Source organism: Pelophylax lessonae (assembly GCF_965119305.1).
Source record: "Pelophylax lessonae genome assembly, chromosome: 10".
Taxonomy (NCBI): domain Eukaryota; kingdom Metazoa; phylum Chordata; class Amphibia; order Anura; family Ranidae; genus Pelophylax; species Pelophylax lessonae.
This window is the reverse complement of record NC_138777.1, coordinates 169037805-169058078: the sequence shown is the minus strand read 5'-3', so window position 1 is coordinate 169058078 and position 20274 is coordinate 169037805. Positions and strand designations below refer to the sequence as shown.

General features: G+C 41.9%; 1 protein-coding gene across 1 annotated transcript in view; it reads right to left on the bottom strand.

Annotated features, from left to right (window-relative positions):
* Positions 1-20274, bottom strand: part of NXF1 (nuclear RNA export factor 1) — a 90640-nt gene that overhangs the window by 12287 nt on the left and 58079 nt on the right. The window contains exons 11-16 of the mRNA XM_082271079.1: positions 17596-17632; positions 11783-11851; positions 11634-11689; positions 5684-5794; positions 5523-5590; positions 5320-5435 (exon numbers count right to left, since the gene is read on the bottom strand). Of these exons, the coding sequence (XP_082127205.1) occupies positions 5320-5435; positions 5523-5590; positions 5684-5794; positions 11634-11689; positions 11783-11851; positions 17596-17632 (457 nt within the window). The remainder of the gene's footprint in view (positions 1-5319; positions 5436-5522; positions 5591-5683; positions 5795-11633; positions 11690-11782; positions 11852-17595; positions 17633-20274) is intronic.

Sequence of the window (20274 nt, the reverse complement as noted above, 5' to 3'; positions counted from 1 at the left end):
AACTTTACTTCTGCATTCATTTTGCAAATCACTAACTTTTCTTTTGCACTGATGGGCACTGGTGAGGCTGCACTGAATATCAGGGCAATGATGATCAGTGTAAATGTGCCCTGTCAAGATTGCAGGTTATCGGCTCTCCTTTCCTCACAGGGTGCTCAATTCACAAGTTATTTTACTCTTAAAATCTGAGATAAAATAACTCAGATTTTGTCACTCATTTTTTTTGCAATTCCCCCAAAAAAAAAACAACACACAAACACAACTAAAATAAAACAGAGTTATGTCATCAAAATGTGAGGCATTTTACTCATAAAACCGTTCAGTATTTTATCTCATGACATGCTGGGATGGATACAGGTAGGAAGGAATTATAATCCCTGTCATATTTAGTGCTAAAGAACAAAAGAAGAAGTTAAATGGTTTATACTGTAGAAATATGCCAACTCACTAGGTCTGTGCGGTCCCTGCAGCATATGTATTAATACAAAAGAAAAAAAGATGACTAGAATACCAGTCAAAGGGAAGCTGCTTTCACAGGACACACGTAGTGTGTGTGTGTGTGTGTGTGTGTGTGTGTGTGTGTGTGTGTGTGTGTGTGTGTGTGTGTGTGTGTGTGTGTGTGTATATATATATATATATATATATATATATATATATATATATATATATATATATATATATATATATATATATAAAAATTACAAGTTAACTTAAGTAAATACAAATCCTCTTTATAAAAAGGTCAAATATTAAATGAAAATAGTTTTAAAAATCACAAAAATATATTAACAGTTTCCCCCCCCCAATAAAAAAAAAAAAAAAAGGCAGCTTTGTCATTAGGGAGCGCCTTCACTTCTTTCCCAAAGCCAAAACAGTAAGAGGAAATCCCTACAAATTAAAAACTCGGAGAAAAGGATTTTATGGCAAGACAAAAATCCAATTTTCTCTATCGTTCATTGACGGACGCAGTCTCTGATCTTCATATCAGCAGGGATGTCCCAAAGCAGTGCCATAAAAATGAGGGGTGGGAACAGCAGAAAAATAATTCCCCAAGGCTAAACCATAGCCAACCAGGCAACATAGGACTCATCAGAACAAGATGAGAGCCACCTGAAAAAACATTAAACACCATCAAGGGAGACTGAAAACACCCTTAAAAAGGCAGCCTGTAAAACTTTGCCGCCAAAAGAGGCATCAGCAGATGCCAGCACATCCACCTTATAAAACTTTGTAAAAGTATGAACAGATGACCAGGGAGCCGCCTTGCAAACCTGAAGCACAGATGCCTGATGGAGAAAAGCCCAAGAAGCACCAAGCGCCCGAGTAGAATGCGCCTTAACAGGGAAAGGTTGAACCTGAACATTAATTGAATAAGCCTGCACAACTGTCTGTCTGATCCACTTGGAAATAGTCGCAGCAGACACAGGCAGCCCTTTCTTTGGGCCATCCGTGAGTACAAAGAGCGAATCTGACTTTCGAAAAAAGACTCAGTAGTCGCCAAGTACACCCTGAGTGCCCAAACCACATCCAAAGTATGTAATGCAATTTCCTTAGGATGTTTAGGCTTAGGACACAGAGGGTAACACGATGTCCTCATTTAAATGAAAACTGGAAACCACCTTTGGAAGGAAGGATGGATCCTTACGAAGTACCGCTTTATCCCTGTGAACCACCAGATAAGGAGAACGACAGGACAGCGCCGCCAGTTCTGACACCCTGCGCACAGAAGAAATAGCCCCCAAGAAGGCCACCTTCTGGGATAAGGTAAACAGCGGAATCTCCCGAACACAATCGTTTGTCTGTCGCCGGCGGCGCACCCCCCGCCCCCCACCTGCGGCCTGGTGCTCGGTCCGAGCCCACGGGAGTAGTTACAACCATCCCACAGCCCCAGTAGTGAGGGGGGAAGGTAGGTGGGGGGTGCGTGACAAGACAGAGGGGAACCCGGGGTTGTGAGGGTCCGACCGTCCGAAGGAGTGGCCCGCTTCCACCCCAAAATCCTCCAGGCGAAGGGGGGAGAACACATTTACTCATCATACCAGGAACAGGAGGGCGCTATCTGCTGACAGAACCCCTCTCCGCCGAGAAGTGGGGGGGGGGGGGGGGGCTGTCAGCCAATAAGGATATAGGAATGCTGCGACTCGGGCTTAGACTCTGGTGAGACATTTAACTCGAGGAGCCAGTCCCCGTCCAGTGGGACTATGTCGAAACCGACCAAGTGCGGGTCTGCACGCGCTCGCTGGCTGGGGTGACCACTGGATTTATATATCCAGCCCATCGTCCAGATCCGGCTTAGTTGCTTGTGGATCCCACAGAAAAAAAATCTGGAGAAAAAGTTAACTAGAAAAAAATATCTAGTAAAAAAACTTTGCCAGGACCAGACATTCCAGCAAGGAACTAGGTCCTTACTCCTGACTAGGCAGATTAAAAACTGACATCCTATAGCAGGGAGAGAGGTTATACCCCCTGGGGCTGCCCATAGGTGTAGCCAGAACTTATTTCTGCCTACTGTCCTACTCCTGTAGGGGGCAGTATAACCCTACTGATATGAAGATCAGAGACTGCGTCCGTCAATGAACGATAGAGAAAAATAGAGGGGGAGTGGAGCTGACAAGGGTGGAGTGGAGCCCCTGGCATGAAGCGTTCCCTATGTCTTTCTCCTCCCTCCCACTGGCTACGGTTCTACATCGAGCTGTCCAGGGAGCCTGCAGCAGGAACTGGCGGCTCTGGATGGGCACAGCAATGGCCCTGAGCTGGACACCACCTCGCAGGGGATCCCCCTCTGGAGGGGCTCTGAGTGCGAATCCAAGTCAGGTCAGTGGAGCCTCATTATCGCACGTTAATAAAGGAAAAAAAGTTACTTTCAAAATTTTAGAACGGGTTTATTTTATTTTTTGTTCTAAATTTTCGGTCTTTTTTCATGTATTTAGCAAAAAAATAAAAACCCCAGTGGTGTCTAAATACCATCAAAAGAAAGCTCTATTTTTGTGAAAAGAGCGATAAAAATTTGTAATGCATGGCAACACAATGGTCATTCAAAGTGTGACAGCGCTGAAGGCCAAAAATTGGCTTGAGCAGGAAGGGGTGAAAGTACCTGGTAGGCAAAAAGTTAAAAAAAAAAAAAAAAAAAGGCTAACTTTTTTTTTTAGCTCACTTTTAGATTTAAAGCAAATTAGTCAAGCCCTTCTTTTTAGTAAATCAGCCCCAATGATTGCGTTTTTTCATAATTAGGTTTTTATGCATTACGGTTGAGAAACTGGTCTAAAAAAAAAAGGTAGAGACTACTCCAAAGCGGCTATTATATTTTTACATTCCTTAAATACCTCATGCCTGGACCACTACTTAACTCATGCTTTTATTTATTTCCTTAGTGAATTTACTTTTTAGGAGTGATTTACCTCATACTTTTGGTTTGTGAGGTAAAATACTGATAGTGAAATGACGTTTTCAGCATCTCATGAGATAATTGCATAAAATGTGTCACCCGATTCAATTATCTCATGAGATATTCTTCAGTGAATTGAGCCCACAGTGACCACGGAAAAGGAAAAGAATGCTGATAACCGTCAAGATTGTTTAAACAGTTGGGCAAAAAAGTATTTAGTCAGCCACCAATTGTGCAAGTTCTCCCACTTAAAGAGGAGAGGCCTGTCATTTTCACCATAGGTATACTTTAACTATGAGAGACAAAATGAGAAAAAAAAAAAATCCAGAAAAATCACATTGTCTGATTTTTAAAGAATTTGCAAAATTTGGAAAAATAAGTATTTGGTCAATAACAAAAGTCCATCTCAATACTTTGTTATATACCCTTTGTTGGCAATGACAGAGGTCAAACGTTTTCTGTAAGTCTTCACACACTGTTGCTGGTATTTTGGCCCATTCCTCCATGCAGAGAAGTGGGAGAACTTGCACAATTGGTGGCTAACTAAATACTTTTTTGCCCAACTGTATGTGATCAGTTGTGATTGGACACAGCTAAATCACATGGTAAAGGCACTGTGATTGGACTTTTACCTTGATCTGTGATTAGCTGTGTCCAAAAGAGACAGCGGTCACAGAGTGCGCACGAAGGGGTGCGCAGGTTGTGTTCTGGGAGGACGGTCACGGACACCCTTCCAGAACATGAGAGCCAAGCTGTAGCCATCTTTCGGCTATGGCGCGGTATTGAGGCGGTTAAGCATTGTTGCTGTATGTAGGTGCATGTGTTTACGTACATACTGTAAAAATTGGGGTTTTTTATTGTTCATTTTTTTTTTTTCTTTACTTATTATTGATATTGATAGCACAACAATGGCAGGTTTTCTTTACTTATTAGTACCTCATTTGATATTGAGAGCACAACAATGGCATTTTTTCTTTAAAGTGGTTGTAAACCCTTTTTTTTTTTTAAATAACAACATGTCTATACTTACCTGCTCTGTGCAATCGTTTTGCACCGAGTAACCCCTATCTTCTTCTGGGGTGCTCTGCCAGTGCTCCAGGCTCCTCCTCTTCATCTCGTGCCCCCACGAAAAAACGCTTTGCCTGGGGGCACCTGTGTGGGCGCGCTCCCGAGTCCCACTGCTGTGTTCATTGACACAGACAGTGGGACTTGGCCCCGTCCCCTGCTTCCATGTCACTGGATTTGATTGACAGCAGAGGGAGCCAATGGCTCACACTGCTATCAATCTGTCCATCGAGGAGGGAGACAGCGGCTGGAGCCGCTGCGCTCGTGCACATCGCTGAATCGGAATTGGGCTCACGTAAGAAAAAGGGGAGGTCTGGAGGGAACTACAGCACAGAAGGTTTTTCACCGTAGTGCATAGAATGCATTAAGATGATGGGGGGGGGAAGAGGAATACTTCCAACAGGCTTAGATGGGTATGACTACTGGTCTTGCTACCCCCTCAGGACCAAGGGTACCTGAAAACATCTTTTGTTTCATAGAAGGCATTAGTCTGACCAAGGGAGTACAGGCAGGCTGTGCTCCTAAGTAGAATGCAAAGAAGCAAACTAACCACGCTGGGATGGATGTGCTTCCATGCCTAGCGTGGTCGGTTTGAAATAGGAAGGCAGGGGGACCGACAGGATCACCAGTTATTTCTCACAAAGGAAGCAATGCAAAGAGGACAGGATAAATTTTTCATACAAGTACATGGCAACACAGACATATTAGGAAAGTGATATGTTAAAGGTAACAGACTTTATATAAATAAATGCAATACATGCAAAGTACAAAAACACCTTTTGCGAAGATATACAGTACACTTTAGAAATAATGTGACTTGAGGGAATGTGGAAAACCTCAGAGCATTAGATTAGTGGAATCTTTACACTCACAGTCTCTGTAGTGACGTCCACAACAAAGGAGTTCAGATCATGCTGGGTCCGTGGCAGTTCATTCAAGAAGCTAACAACATTGAGACGTTTGTGCTTGAGAAGCTTAAATCGAAGCGCTGAGAAAGAGAAGGCAAATAAATCAGAAATGGAACACCTCATATGTAAAAAGACAAAAGTTTGCTTCCAAGCAAAAAAACACTTACTGATATCACGGGGTTCTCGTAATCTCTTTAAGTTCCTGCTGTTAGCAAAGTAATCTCCCAGACTGCTCCTGTGGCAATACATACATCATATTAAAGTTAATGAAACTTGGTATGTGTGTGTCCATTAGTTCTTCCTAGAGTTTGGAAAGAGTGCTACACACCTGGCAGGGTTCTGGCCGGATACATTTGCAATGCTAAGAGAGCAGCAAGCTTCATCATGATAAACATTTAGCAGGCCTTGGCGATCTTCACTATCATAGATGGCATAATATCTGCAGAAGTAAATAAAAACTTTACTCAAACCATAGTCCGGGGAAAAAAAGATAAATAAATACAACTGCCAATTGGACACATTTATCAATAGGGCTGGAATTATTACACATGCATTTTTGACACAAAAATATGAAGGCTAACAGAGTAGGGTGGGGTTATAGGGGAGGCACACAGAGAGCGCATCCTCCAAAGCTTTGCCAGTGTCTAATCACCTGCAGATACGAGCCTATAACCTAGGGCAGTGATGGCAAACCTTTGCACTCCAGATGTTTTGGAACTACATTTCCCATGATGCTCAACTACACTGCAGAGTGCATGATCATGGGAAATGTAGTTCCACAATAACTGGGGTGCCAAGGTTCACCATCACTGACCTAGGGTCTACAAATATACAGGCTGTGTCCTATACAATCATGATAAATAGTTTGCAATAGATTTACTTACAATTCACAACAAACAAAAAAAGTGGGCCCAGAGGAAAAAATATGGGTCTACAAGAAAACTTGGATACTGTGGATATGTAACACAAGACAAATTATGTAAAATAAGTTAATTTAGTCAAAAGACAAGATCTGTATATATCATGTTACAACATACATCATAAAAATCATTAAAGTTTATAATCCGGAAATAAAAACAAACCCCGCTTCATTGCTTTCCTTACAATAGGGGCCCAGATGATATTCGGCAGAGTCTGACATACTAAACTAAACTTGTGCCAGCGCGCACCTCCTTCCATGAATTAATGCCTATTATGACTGATATTAAAATGCCAGGTGCCTGGCTTTCGCTGGTTACAATACTTTAAATTACGGACCTACAGAAAGCATGTTGTTAGACTTCCAGTACGAAATAGAAATACATTTTTATTATTACAGGTCAAGAATTGTGAACTTTGAGGCCTCAAATGAGCTGGTTACAGATTGAGTCAAAACCCCTTCAGTTTGAAGTACACATTGCTGAAATTGTTTTATTTACATGTACTTTGAGATAAGAAGCTATGTCATCTTCCCCAAAAGGAAATTGTGTGTGATAAACTTTGAATATAATGCTCTGGAAAGGCAGGCAACTAAATTGCTTATCCCAGGTGGAACGGCCTTGGGGGGAGGGGGGGGGGGAAGGTTTACATACAACAGACCTCAAAAAGGATAAAAAGCCATTCTTCCCCTGGTCATGAAAAGAGAGAAACCAGAGGGATCATAAAACATTATGTTCTGGCCATGAGAAGTTTTATCACAAAATGGCCAAAACTCAAATTCAGGATAACACCTGTGTTCACCCATGTACTAGTAGATAAACTATTGTTTCTACCCTGAGAAGCCAAACAAACGGAAAACAGCCTGGACAAAGACTAGAATTTGTAATTCATTTACCTACACACACACACAGACGGGGGTAAAGATTGTGTCATACAGACAATTGTCCATTGAAAACTAAATGGTATCAAAGAAACATTGTCACTTAGACTGATGAGAACTGCATCCTCAAATGAATTTCATATAATCATAAGCTTATACAACATCCTTGTCCCACCATATACAAAATGGGGTTGTGGAACTTATGATGTTATGACAATCTTCTATTGAGAAATACATTATATCTATCATATAGTAGTGTCAAATGGTCAGAAATTCTCCCATATTTGATGTCCAGTCCCAAATCATGAATGTATTGTTGTTAACATAATAATCCCTTAATGGATAATATTTTGATCGGAAATAACCCGTGTAGAAAAGTTTACATATACAAGTTGTTGTGTATCAATATATATATATATATATAACTGTATATGTATCTATATAATTCTTACTGCTACTAAATGTAAAGTATATGGGTAAATCAGTCATTTCCAATCAATCTATATTATATATATATATATATATATATACACACACACCTTGTGAAAGTATTCGGCCCCCTTGAACTTTTCGACCTTTTGCCACATTTCAGGCTTCAAACAATGATACAAAACTGTAATTTTTTGTGAAGAATCAACAACAAGTGGGACACAATCATGAAGTGGAACGAAATGTATTGGATATTTCAAACTTTGTTAACAAATAAAAAACTGAAAAATTGGGCGTGCAAAATTATTCAGCCTCTTTACTTTCAGTGCAGCAAACTCTCTCCAGAAGTTCAGTGAGGATCTCTGAATGATCCAATGTTGACCTAAATGACTAACGATGATAAATAGAATCCACCTGTGTGTAATCAAGTCTCCGTATAAATGCACCTGCGCTGTGATAGTCTCAGAGGTCCGTTTAAAGCGCAGAGAGCATCATGAAGAACAAGGAACACACCAGGCAGGTCCGAGATACTGTTGTGGAGAAGTTTAAAGCCGGATTTGGATACAAAAAGATTTCCCAAGCTTTAAACATCCCAAGGAGCACCGTGCAAGTGATAATATTGAAATGGAAGGAGGAATGGGCAAAAATTTCAGTCTCTCGATGTGCAAAACTGATAGAGACATACCCCAAGCGACTTACAGCTGTTTTCGCAGCACAAGGTGGCGCTACAAAGGGGGGGCTGAATAATTTTGCACGCCCAATTTTTCCGTTTTTTATTGGTCAAAAAAGTTTGAAATATCCAATAAATTTCGTTCCACTTCATGATTGTGTCCCACTTGTTGTTGATTCTTCACAAAAAATATCTTTATGTTTGAAGCCTGAAATGTGGCAAAAGGTCGAAAAGTTCAAGGGGGCCGAATACTTTCGCAAGGCACTGTATTGTATTAGTAAGATTCTTAATTCAATGGTGTTACCAGGTCCAATCTTTACTTAGATTATATTAATATATATTAAATTAATATTAGATGGACATGTATAGAGGATGAGAGTATGGATAAATGTTTTTATGATAGTCTTAAATGGAGAAATTATACAGTTTTAATATCCCATATACTGGTTAGCCAATAGAGGTGTCGCCCAATGACCTCGTCAGTTAATGGTTAAGTTATCCCAACCAATGGGGATAAGGTTACTCCTTCTGGGTTTGACTTATGGTAATTTTACAGCCCTTTTGTTCAACACAATATAAAAAGGAACCCCAGATGTAATAGGACACACATCACGACACATCATTACACCATATACATTACACATACAACACATACGCTACTACAGCCATGCATAGACTCATCTATACAGACTCCATCTTGCTCCATAATGTATCTGAAACTGTGAAGCCAAACTAAACTCCTCCCTAACTGACCACCATCTTGGGAAGACAGCCATCTTAAGGACTCTGGTAACGACCATTCTAAGCTAGCAGCCATTTTAAATATGGTAAATATACATTGCTGTGTTATTTGATATTACTTAATATGGTTTATTTCCTTCCTTACATGTTTTATATTTCATATTTAAAAGGTAACGAGATTAAAGTCCCAGCCGTATTAACCATATGTAGATTTTTCTCTAAGAGCTGATTTTTGCTTTTTATACATTTTTATTAATATCAGATTTAACGCATATTGGCGTATTAGTCTCACGATTTGCATAGCCTATTCTCCCTTCATCTGCAGTGGAGTGACTATCGGCTGCACAATTCGCAGACAATTGTGGTCTGATTATATAGCACACTTAAATATGGTTTATACTACTACATCTGGGAAAACGTAATCTTGCTTTATTTTTACTTTCATCATTAAGCTAAATATCGCACTGCATTTATCGTTTTAAGTTTGTCTTTTATGTAAGGTGATCTCTTTGTGTCACTCAAGTCTGATCATTTATTGTGAAGACATGTCTTGTGAATAAATATTCTTATATATTCCCTACTGTAGACTGTTTCACTAAGATTGGTATATGCTTTTAAAAAGAAATTAATCAAAAAGAACTCGTTATACTCCTTCAGAATAATATTCTCGAACGTGTAAAACGCACAACAATGTAGCCAATAAGAAACCTGATTTAGGGCTCTTTCACACGGGCGGTCCGATCAGATCCGCCTGTCCGTTTTTTAGGCGGATCTGATCGGATCCTCCATGCAGCTCTATGGGGCAGCGGGTGTCAGCGGAGGTCACCTCCGCTGACACCCGCTGCCATCCGCATCCGATACTGTGCTGAAATCTGGATGGATGGATGGAAACCCTATTTTTCCATCCGTTCAGTAATCGGAGCGGATCTGATGAGAGCGGACAAGCGGTCCGCTCTCCTCCGATCCCCCATAGAGGGCAGCGGGTGCTGAGACACCTCCCTCTCCGCTCTGCAAGCGGAGACGGAGCTGTCATCCGCCCGGCTCAGCGGGGATAGCGGATCGATCCCCGCTGAGCAACACGGATCCGCCTGCGGAGGCGGACCGTGTGAAAGAAGCCTTACAATATGTGCTTACATAAGATCATGACAGCCAGGTAAGTAGCATTCTTTAGAAAGAATAGCAATAGCAGTCTGCAATTGTTTTCAGACCAAGTTACCACTAAAGTGCACCTTTAGTAGTAAATATTATAGTGTACATTTTCTTAAACTGTAAAATGTATTTCTGAAGCATTATCTTGGTAATCTATTCTAGTTCATCCATACGGTTTGTCTGCATGCCAAGAATAGCAGGGAGTGTTTGAAGCAACAAGATCAAGAGTTGTTTTACAATCAATCCTACGGTAAGGAAACATCCTAGTGATAGAAACTGATGTCGAAGTGGAACAGCAAAAAAAAAAAAAAAATGTGAACAGGCAGGTTTTTTATATATATATATATATATATATATATATATATATATATATATATATATAATGGAGAAGAGACCTGTGTCTTCTGTATTAATGCTGCCTGCCTGCCTATTTACGCTCAAGCTTAGAGTACGACTTTGGCATCTCCCAGGATGGAGTAAACTCATGTCCATGCGCAGCAGTAACATCTAGGTCTAGTCAATGAGAATGGCTGAAGATCGGTACTTGGAAAAGGCTGTCAGTAGCTGCCTTACCCAACCTAAGCTGCTTATGAATTAGTGGCACGAGTCAGAATAACTGTTCTGTAACAATTTAAAAGACTACTATGAATATATTTTAAAAATAGTTCTGGGATAGCCATATGCAAAAAGGTGATGAAAAATAAAATTCACAAAACATTAAATGCTTACAAAAAAGACTTGAGGTGTCACTAAACCCACATCATAAAAACTATATCAGTAAATGCTGCATTACCAGCTATTCATACTCACTCGGTCACGGAGATTTGTTTTCTTTATTCTGCAAAAAACCTGGTTGATCCTGCTCTATTTCCCCCTTCTGTTAATGTCCCCAATACAGCTAGGCATTTTGCAGCTGTGGTGGCGCAACTCTGCACATGCTCAGTTTTTAGTGAGTTTCTATGCTGAGCATTTCCTCCCTATCACATCGGAGCAGCCCATGTGACTATATAGTCACAAGTGGGTGTATCCACAGTGGTAAACTCCCTCCCCCCTCCATGGAGGCTTTACCGCCCTCTTATTCTAAGACACAGGCTGGAGGGGCGTGACACAGCCTGTGAATAGCAGAAATTTGCCCACACCATGTTATTGCCGAAAAATAATAAAGATTTGATTTCAAATATATATACTAGCATGACAATTTAAAACAGTTTATTAATATTATTTTTACTCTGTATTCCAAAGGCTTTTTAATTTTGAACATGTGACTAGTAGCAAAGGAAAAGAAGCTCCTCCCTGCTTATGTTTCCCTGCAAAAAGGCTAGGAAAGATCTTGGTCATGTGACAGCTGTATATCAATAAGGAAAACGGTACTTAGAGGTTTATTTTCCTTTTTTTTTCCTCCAAATTTAAATAATTACAGTGCCATCTTCCACATAAATAGAAGGAAATATGTAAATTAAACAGTGTTTAGTATCACTAAGTTTTACTTACTGTTGAAGAAATAGCAAAACTATTGCTTTAATGTTATCTGTAGACAGGTAGCTGCCCTAAATGAGTAGAAGAACATGAATAGTTAAAAAAAGAAAAGAAAAAAAAAAAAAAAACTGTCCAATGCTTAGTTAAGTCAACCGATACCTCACCTTGCATGGAGGAAGAGTGGTGGGGGTTTCTACATCAAATGCTATTGGTGGAGGAAGCTCATGTCCATCCTGTGATGATGGCAAAAGTAAAAGACACATGGTTAAATATGCTCAAAATTAAGCCTTGCACACGAAGAATAAACCTCTACGCGCTATACAAGGGTACATTGCTTTACATGCCTCCCTCAGCATAAGTAGCATGTTGCCGCCAGGCCGTGGCATAATGCCAGGGGGGACCTCCCATCCCTCCAGGTGGACATCATATAATGTCTTTCCGGTTCGGCTTGATCTGTCACCGGCTGTGTCAACGGGACACAGCCGACTGATCACTGTACCGGCCCACTGCCGGTACCATGTGACCATTGTAATCAATCACAGCAGGTCACATGACAATTGTAAACAATGGATGTCTTCCTTTCAAGCCATCCATTGTGTACAATGGTGTTGCTAGCTGTGATTGGTCAGTGATCACATGGTACAGACTGGGCCAATCACAGCCCATTTGTGCCATGTCATCAGCTGTGGTCAATCACAGCCAATCACAACAAAAACTGAATGAGATTTTTTTTTTACTTACCATAAAATCCATTTCTCTGTGTTCATTGATGGACACAGCACTCCGTAAATCATAACTAGTGGGTTATATGGCCTCCTTCAGCAGTAAAACTAGGCAGAACAAAAGACACCTGGCTACACCCCATGGGCCATCCTCAGCTGGTATATAACCCCCCTCTTTGCTCTAGGTAATCAGTTTAATAGCAAGCAGTTTTAGAAATATCAGAACTCCACAGAGGGGTGGGTGCTGTGTCCGTCAAACTCAGAGAATTGGATTTTACGGTTAAGTACAAAAAGCCCATTTTCTCTTTCGTTCATTGACGGACACAGCGCCCCATAAATCATAACTAGTTGGATGTCCAAAAGCAGTGTGAAAGGAAAATGACAGGTGGGGAAAATAACCCAAGGCTAAACATAAGAGCCCCAAATGAGGGCACAGGAGCCTTAACCAGGTCACAGCACAGGTCACATGAAAAAACACCCCTCAAGGAGGGAACAGCTCCTCTTAACAGCAGCCTACAAAACTTTGCGGCCAAAAGAAGCATCCACAGATGCTAAAGTATCTACCTTATAGAATTTTGTGATATTGAAGCCTGATGATGGAAGGCCCAAGAAGCACTCAATGCCCGAGTAGAATGCACAAAGGTGGAACCTGACCTTTAATGGAATAGGCCTGAGACACAGTCTGTCTGATCCATCTGGAGATGGTAGCCAAAGAAGCGGCCAGCCCTCTTCTTGGTCCGTCTGTAACCACAAAAAGCGAGTCTGACCTCCAAAAGTAGCTGCCAGATGCACCCAAATTGCTGAATGACATCTAAGGTATGCAAAGCAAAATTTCTTGGGATGAGCCAGCTTGGGACACAAGGAAGGCAACAAAATGTCAAATGGAAGTCAGACAACTTTGGGCAGGAATGATGGACACAGACGAAGAACCACTTTATCCCTATGGACCACTAAATAGGGACTGCGACAGAATAATGCCGCCAATTGTAATACCCTGCGGGCCAAGGTAATAGCCACCAAGAATGTCAACTTCTGGGATAACATAAGCAAGGGATCTCCCGAATATTCTCAAATTGAGGTTTCTAGAGAACCGAAAGTACTAGATTGAAATCCCATGGTGGCAAAAAAGAGACCGTACAGGCAGAGCCACATGTTGAACCCCCTGAACGAAGGTACCAACTAAAAAGAGTGTGGCTAGGGGTCGCTGAAAGAAGATAGCCAGGGCAGACCCCTGGTCTTTGATGGTACTCAAGGCCAACTTCTGATCTACGCCCTGTTGAAGAAAGGTTAAGATCCGAGCCACAGAAAAGGATCGAGGATGAGCGCCATTCAACTCACACCAAGAAATGTACGCTTTCCATGTACGATGGTATATCTTGTTGGAAGACTACTTCCTCGCTTTCTCCATAGTAGGGATCACTGATCCAGACAGCACTCTATCCCTCAGTACCTGGCTTTCAATAGCTAAGCCATTAAAACCAGCGACTGTAAAGCAGGATGGTAGATCAGCCCTTGGGACAACTGGTCTCTGAGAGGAAGCCCGCAAGGCATATTTACAGCCACCAGGATGATTTGAAGATCCTCGCTCTTGAATCCTCGCAGGAACTGCGGAAGCCGCCTTAGCCGAGGATGATACTGGCCTTACCATGGCTCTTGGACTCATCAGAGAACCCGGTGACCTCATCACGAACTTCAGCATCCTTCTGTGGAGCCGAACATGCTAAAGGAGCTGCATGTAAGATTGTGCAAACAGAACTGTCTTGAAGGTGGATACCACCAGACTCAGAATCTGTATGCAAAATAGTAGAGAGAACTATCTGTTTGACAGCAGCCGTGAACCATGGCCTGTGGTCCCTGAAGTTTGTGCAGAGGAAGGACCACCCTGATTAGAAATAGAATCAGACCTAAGTAAATCAATTCCCTGGACAGGGATAGGGAGGCCCCCAGGTAGTTCAGACATCACCTGAACCTTTGCAGGAATTAAATCCGTACAAGGAGACTCAGGACCTAAAAAAACCTGAAAAGGACAAGCTTTGTCCCCCTTTCTGGGTACCCCCAAAATAAACATTTTGCGGATCTCCTTGAAGCTCACCAAAGAAGTCCACAGGGCCAGAAACCAGCGAAGATGTCCCCCCACCCCAATAATGGGTGAGGGCAGACCTTCCTGCTGAAGGAATCTTGTCTGCTGGTTCGGGGAAGCTAGCTCTAGACTTACCCAACCAAGGTTGCTTGGAGCCTCCCGGGGAAGATTTAAAAGATCTATTTCCCTTATTCTCCATCCCAGAAGCACAAAAAATGTTCTATGGGCTGAGAAGGAGGGCCCCCTCTATACCCTTAATTATGTCATCCAGTGTAGCCCCAAGCAAGCGATCGCCTTGAAAGGCCAGATCAATGAGAGATTTCTTAGAGGCTTGGTCTGTGGACCAATTCTTAAGCCACAGCAAGCGCCTAATCACCACCGCTGAAACAGAAAGTTTGGACAGCACAGGAGCTGTATCCAAAGCTGCATCACAAATAAACTGTAGCCCATGTACCAACTGGTCCGCTTAATCAACATATGCAGTGGGGACCTGCTCACCCCCAGGCCCTGGTGCAAAAGCTTGGCCCATTCAGTTGAGGTCTGAGACGCCAGGGCTAAGGCAAAGGCTGGCCGCAATGCCGAACCAGCCATAGTAAACATGCTGCGTGCCACAGCCTCCGCTTTCTCAGCCGGGTTCTTAAAGGACGGGCATTCCTCTACTGGGATCATGGTTTCTTTATTCAACCTGAAAACAGGAAGGTCCACCACTGGTGAACTAGTCCACTTTTTTTTTTTTTTAATAAAGGGACTCGTCAAAAGGGTAATGTACAGCAAAATGTTTGGGGACCACAAAGGGTAATTTTGGTTGTTCTTATTCCTTACAGGAAAACCTGTCAAAATAAGACACATTAGGAAACACCTTTGGAGTACGATGCGACTTGTGCACACCAAATGACACAGCCACGTTCGTGGCTACATCAGCCATATCCTCTATTTTTAAAGTTGCACGCACTGCAGTAATAAGTGCGCCTACCAGCGCTTTTTTCATTCACTGCTGCGACCATGGAGGAATCATCCTCACTATCGGATGGATCAGGGGGTGTGATAACAAATCTCCCTGGACGGGCCGCGTCCATGGCGGCATCAGGCTCAGAATCAGATGAAAGCCTGAGCAGGGGAAGGCGGGGGATGCTTCCTCCTGGGCCTTTGCCCACACGCCACTTCCACCTGCGACACTAAGGACTGCAGTGCAACCATGGGAAGCTGGGGTTCCGAGGGAAAATGGCCCCTGTGACATCATCCTACTACACAAACATGGCTGCCTACCGGAGACCAGCAAGACAAAAGAGAAAATGGCCACCATCAGCTGCAAACACTGAAGCATGTTGCCAGGATCTTTCCTGCATCTTTTGCAAGGGGACCCCTCCCTGAAGGTAGGACACACTTTTAGGGGAGACTCTGCTGTGCACTCTGTACTGAGACCCCCCTGCACTATACCCACACTGCAAACAGCAGGGCATGCACCTAGGGGTCTCCTACACTGGGACCCCTCCAGAATACCAGGGCGAGACACACACTATCCCAGGACCCATATAGAGTGGGGATAGTGGGGGGGGGGGGGGGGGGGGGGAGACCCCAGGGGTCTCTGCTGCATTCTCTGTCCTGGGACCCCCACCAGTCTCTAGGTCCAGACAGGGGGGAATGGGGGAAGCCCAGCTCAGTGAGGTCCTACTATCCCTGGAAGTTACCTGAGTACACCCCAAAGAAAAGCACCAAAAAGGGGAGGGGGGGGGGACTGTACTTACCCTTCCATGGTGCGGGTAAAGCTCCAAACAGAAATCCTTGCCACCGAAGTAGGGGAGCTGTCGGCCAAGGGACCGCTGCGACTCAGACCCAAGCCCGGTCGTATGCAACCCTGCGAGACGGTAACTCGCGGGCCAGCCTCTGTCCGTGGGGCTATGTCGCGGCCGACCTTGTGCATAGCTGCGGTCTGCAAGCCCAGCAGTTGATTACAGATCTCCCGAGGGAAAACAAATTCTGATATATATGGAAGGAGAAAATTGCTAGGACAAGAGATCCCAACCAGGAGCTTAGGTCCTTACTCCTGACTAGACTGATTACATAGAGTAGAGAGGGGGGTTATATACCAGCTTAGGACGGCCCATGGGCGTAGCTAGGTGTTTTTTGTTCTGCCTAGTCCTACTCCTTGAAGAAGCAATATAACCCACTAGTTATGATTTATGGAGGGCTGTGTCCGTCGATGAACGAAAGAGAAAAATCTAAATTTCATTCATTAAAATGCTTGCAAATAAATAGCAATGAAATTCATTGCTATAGACAAACAATGTGTAAAAAAAAAAAAATGATCACTTCCCCAGAGTAGTACAGTTTTACTATCGTAACATTATATTGCCTTATATATGCCTCTTAATAAATACATTGAACTGTCTAAATTCCAAAAAGGGGTCATTTGGGGGATATCTTTGTTGTCTTTACATTTTTAGGCCTCAAGAAATGAGACTGGCATTCAGTACATGAGGATAGATCAATTTTCAGATATATACCATAGTTTGTGGGTTATATAACTTTTTTTCCTACAGACTAAATACACTTATTTGGGTTATTTTCACTTAAGAAATGTAGCAGAATAAATTTTGTCCTAAATTTTTAAAGAAAGATTATTTGCAAAATGTTAACAGAAACAAAATGGATTTTTGCCAAACTTTTCTGTCTTTCCGTTTATTTAGCAAAAAATAAAAAACCCAGTGGTGAATAAATACCACCAAAAGAAAGCTCTATCTGTGTGAACACAATTATAAAAAATGTAGTTTGGGTACTGTGCTGCATGACAGCACAATTGTCAGTCAAAGCGTGACAGTGCTGAAAGCTGAAAATAAAGTCCAGACCAATATCATTCAAGCTCTGCAGTGACCTACTAATTCTAGATACCCTTGTTGCCCAGCTAATAGACTGCCTCCTTACAGCAAGCAAGCTAGAGCCAGACCTTGCACAACCCTCTGCACTAGTTACTGAACCATGGGCTGCAAAAAAAAAAAAAAAATTTGAACATGGTGTTGTCAAAGCTTTGCAAGTGTCCAATCATCTGAAGGTACTAGCCTTTAACCCAGGGTCTACGAATATCAAGCCTGTTCCCTGTACTATACGATTACAAAAAGATGATATCCGGTCATGGAAAACCTATAACAAAACACAACACAAATAATTAGTGTCTCACCAGTCGCAGTAGTTTTGGAAAGCGTTCCCTCATAGCACTGTCATTCAGAGCGGGTAAAATCCAGACATTGACAGCCAAAGAAACAAACAAACAAAAAAAGGTTAGTAGCAGCACACAAAGACCCCCAACCCACACTTTGAGCACCATGACCAAACCACTATCATACCATACCCTAGTAGAAGGGAGACAGACACTGATCTCTGTTGTGAGAAGAGAGAAGTGCAGCCCCGCAGTCTGCCAGGACTTTGCTGATGAAGGACACTGATGAATAAAGACTTCCTATACAATATTAAATCTGTGCTTCTACACTACCTCTACCCATCTTCCAGCAAATACTCTAACTCCACAGAGCTGAATAAAAGGTTGTGGCAATATCATAGGGAATGTAAAGACAGCAGTCTTAAAAAGGTAAATTATTTTTTACGCCAGTTACATCAACCAGTGTCAATGTATATATATTTCCCTCCAATACGGTTATCTAAAGGAACATGTATGCAATATTTCTCCACAGCTGGGTCATGTAATGAGAACCATGCAGGAACATTACTAGGGGCTGGTACAAAATTAGAAAATCAAATGGATTAATGAAATTTCTGTTTTTGTGCTACAAAGGGCTTTAAATTGCTTCACGACAATACTCCTATGTACCACTGGTTCAGAGAGAACAAATTAGTGTGGCATAGTATATCTGCATACATAAATTAGGAGTAAATATAAAATAGTGTGGCATTTTCAGCTCTAGAGGCAGAAACCTCACATACAGAAATTTCCCAATGATTAATATAAACCATGTCTACTCAGCAAATGTTTACTGAATGAAATACATATACATGATTCAGGGAATTTCTTTACGAATGTAATACGTTGGAAAGATGGTAATGAGAAAAGAAAATGAGAGACAATGGAAAGATTCGATTTGTGGTATGGATGGGCAATGAGTGATTTAAATGAATGGCAGAGAGGCTTTAGGCTTTGGTAAAAAGAAAAATGGTGGATAGTGAGAAGCATAGACACAGCCTCTGGTCAACACAGGAAAATCTGATATTTTACAACCTTCAGTTAACCCAGTCTCTATCTTCTCCACGTTAGGCCCTCCTATCTCAAAAGCACAGTTGGGGTTATGTGCAGGATCACCCCTCCAAGCACAGTTGGGGTTACGTGCAGGATAACCCCTTTTACAGCAACTCCTATCCGAGGGAGCCCCATCGGCTGTGCACAAGGCACAATTGCTGGTGGTTTTTCTTTTTTCCTTATCCTTGATGATTCATGAAATGCCAAGCCCATCTCCTTGCCAAGAAGGGTACAGGTCGTTTGTGAGACTGACAAAGGGTAAAGGTGCATTCTTTGGGAGTAATGTGGCAACCAACCTCCTTCAGTGATCTTCTCGTGGCTGTTATCAGGTCTGCCTTAGGTTGTTCCCGCATGGGGAATCTTACCCGTCATAGACCAGACAACCACATTGAAAGGAGGCATCAGTGAGTTCATGAGGGCTGAATGAAGAGGCTTTCACAGAGACAAGAGTTTTGAATATGCTAATCGTATTCCTGGCTGAGATAAAGGAGGTATAACAAAGGCAGGTTATTGAACCTGAAACCTAAGGAGATGATGTGAGAGAACAATGGGAAATGGTTAACCTGTGGACTAGAAAGCACTGTGCCACATGAAGAGGGTGGAAAAAAACAAAAAAAACAAAGATGGATGTGGAAATAAAATATAGTGAGATGTGCAGCAAAGGGGAATGGAAATAGAAAAAAATGTGAAACAGGTTTTATGCGTTTGCTTGTGTGCCTGGAAAAGAAACAAAAAGTACAATGCAAAACAAAGATGAAGAGTGAGCTGAAGCCCTTTTAACTGTACATGCCACACATTTTATAAACATTGCTATAAATTATAGCTGAAGTTAATACAAGGCATGGTCTGAATTCTATAAAAATAAAAAAACACCAGTTTTGGAGAACAGGCTACAGGATGTGGTGCAAAAATAGCACTGAAATGTTACTTTCCAGTAAGTTCTTCCTGAATGGATCTCACCAGATGACACTCAGCATTAAAAAGGAGAAGTACAGCTCATCTCAATCTGCAGCACGCTTAACACAACTGCAGACAATATCAGAGCCAGGCCTCTACAAGTTATGTATTTAATACATAAGTGTATGCAAACTAGTGTTAGGGTCAAAGTAACATGAGAATGTCCCACCCAAAATTAAAAGAAAAACTACTAACTTACAGGGTCAGGTAGTTTAGTCAGGTGCAGAAACCAAAAGACAAAAAGGAGTATATAAAATTATTCTAAATGCAACATTACTACCTGGATAAAAAAGATACAGTTTAGGTATGTTAAATATCATCCCATTTTACATAGTACAGAAGTAAAATTAATTACTGCTATCCAGTACAACACAATGAGACTAATGCCCAATTTCTGCCTGTCTCTTCTTGTTCTTTTAGCCCATATATTTTCTCAGTAACCTTTTTTACAATACCCCATTACCTTATGTTCATGAACCTGTAGAACTGCCCCAGTGCTATACTTGGCACATTTTTTTTATGCGTCTTGTTAAATAAAATAATCTCATTATCCCCATTTATGAGATGGGGTAAAATAAAGTATGTTTTTAGGTAAGGGGTTTATTAGAAATATACTTTTGCTGTTTAGTTGTATTACATTTTCTATGCACG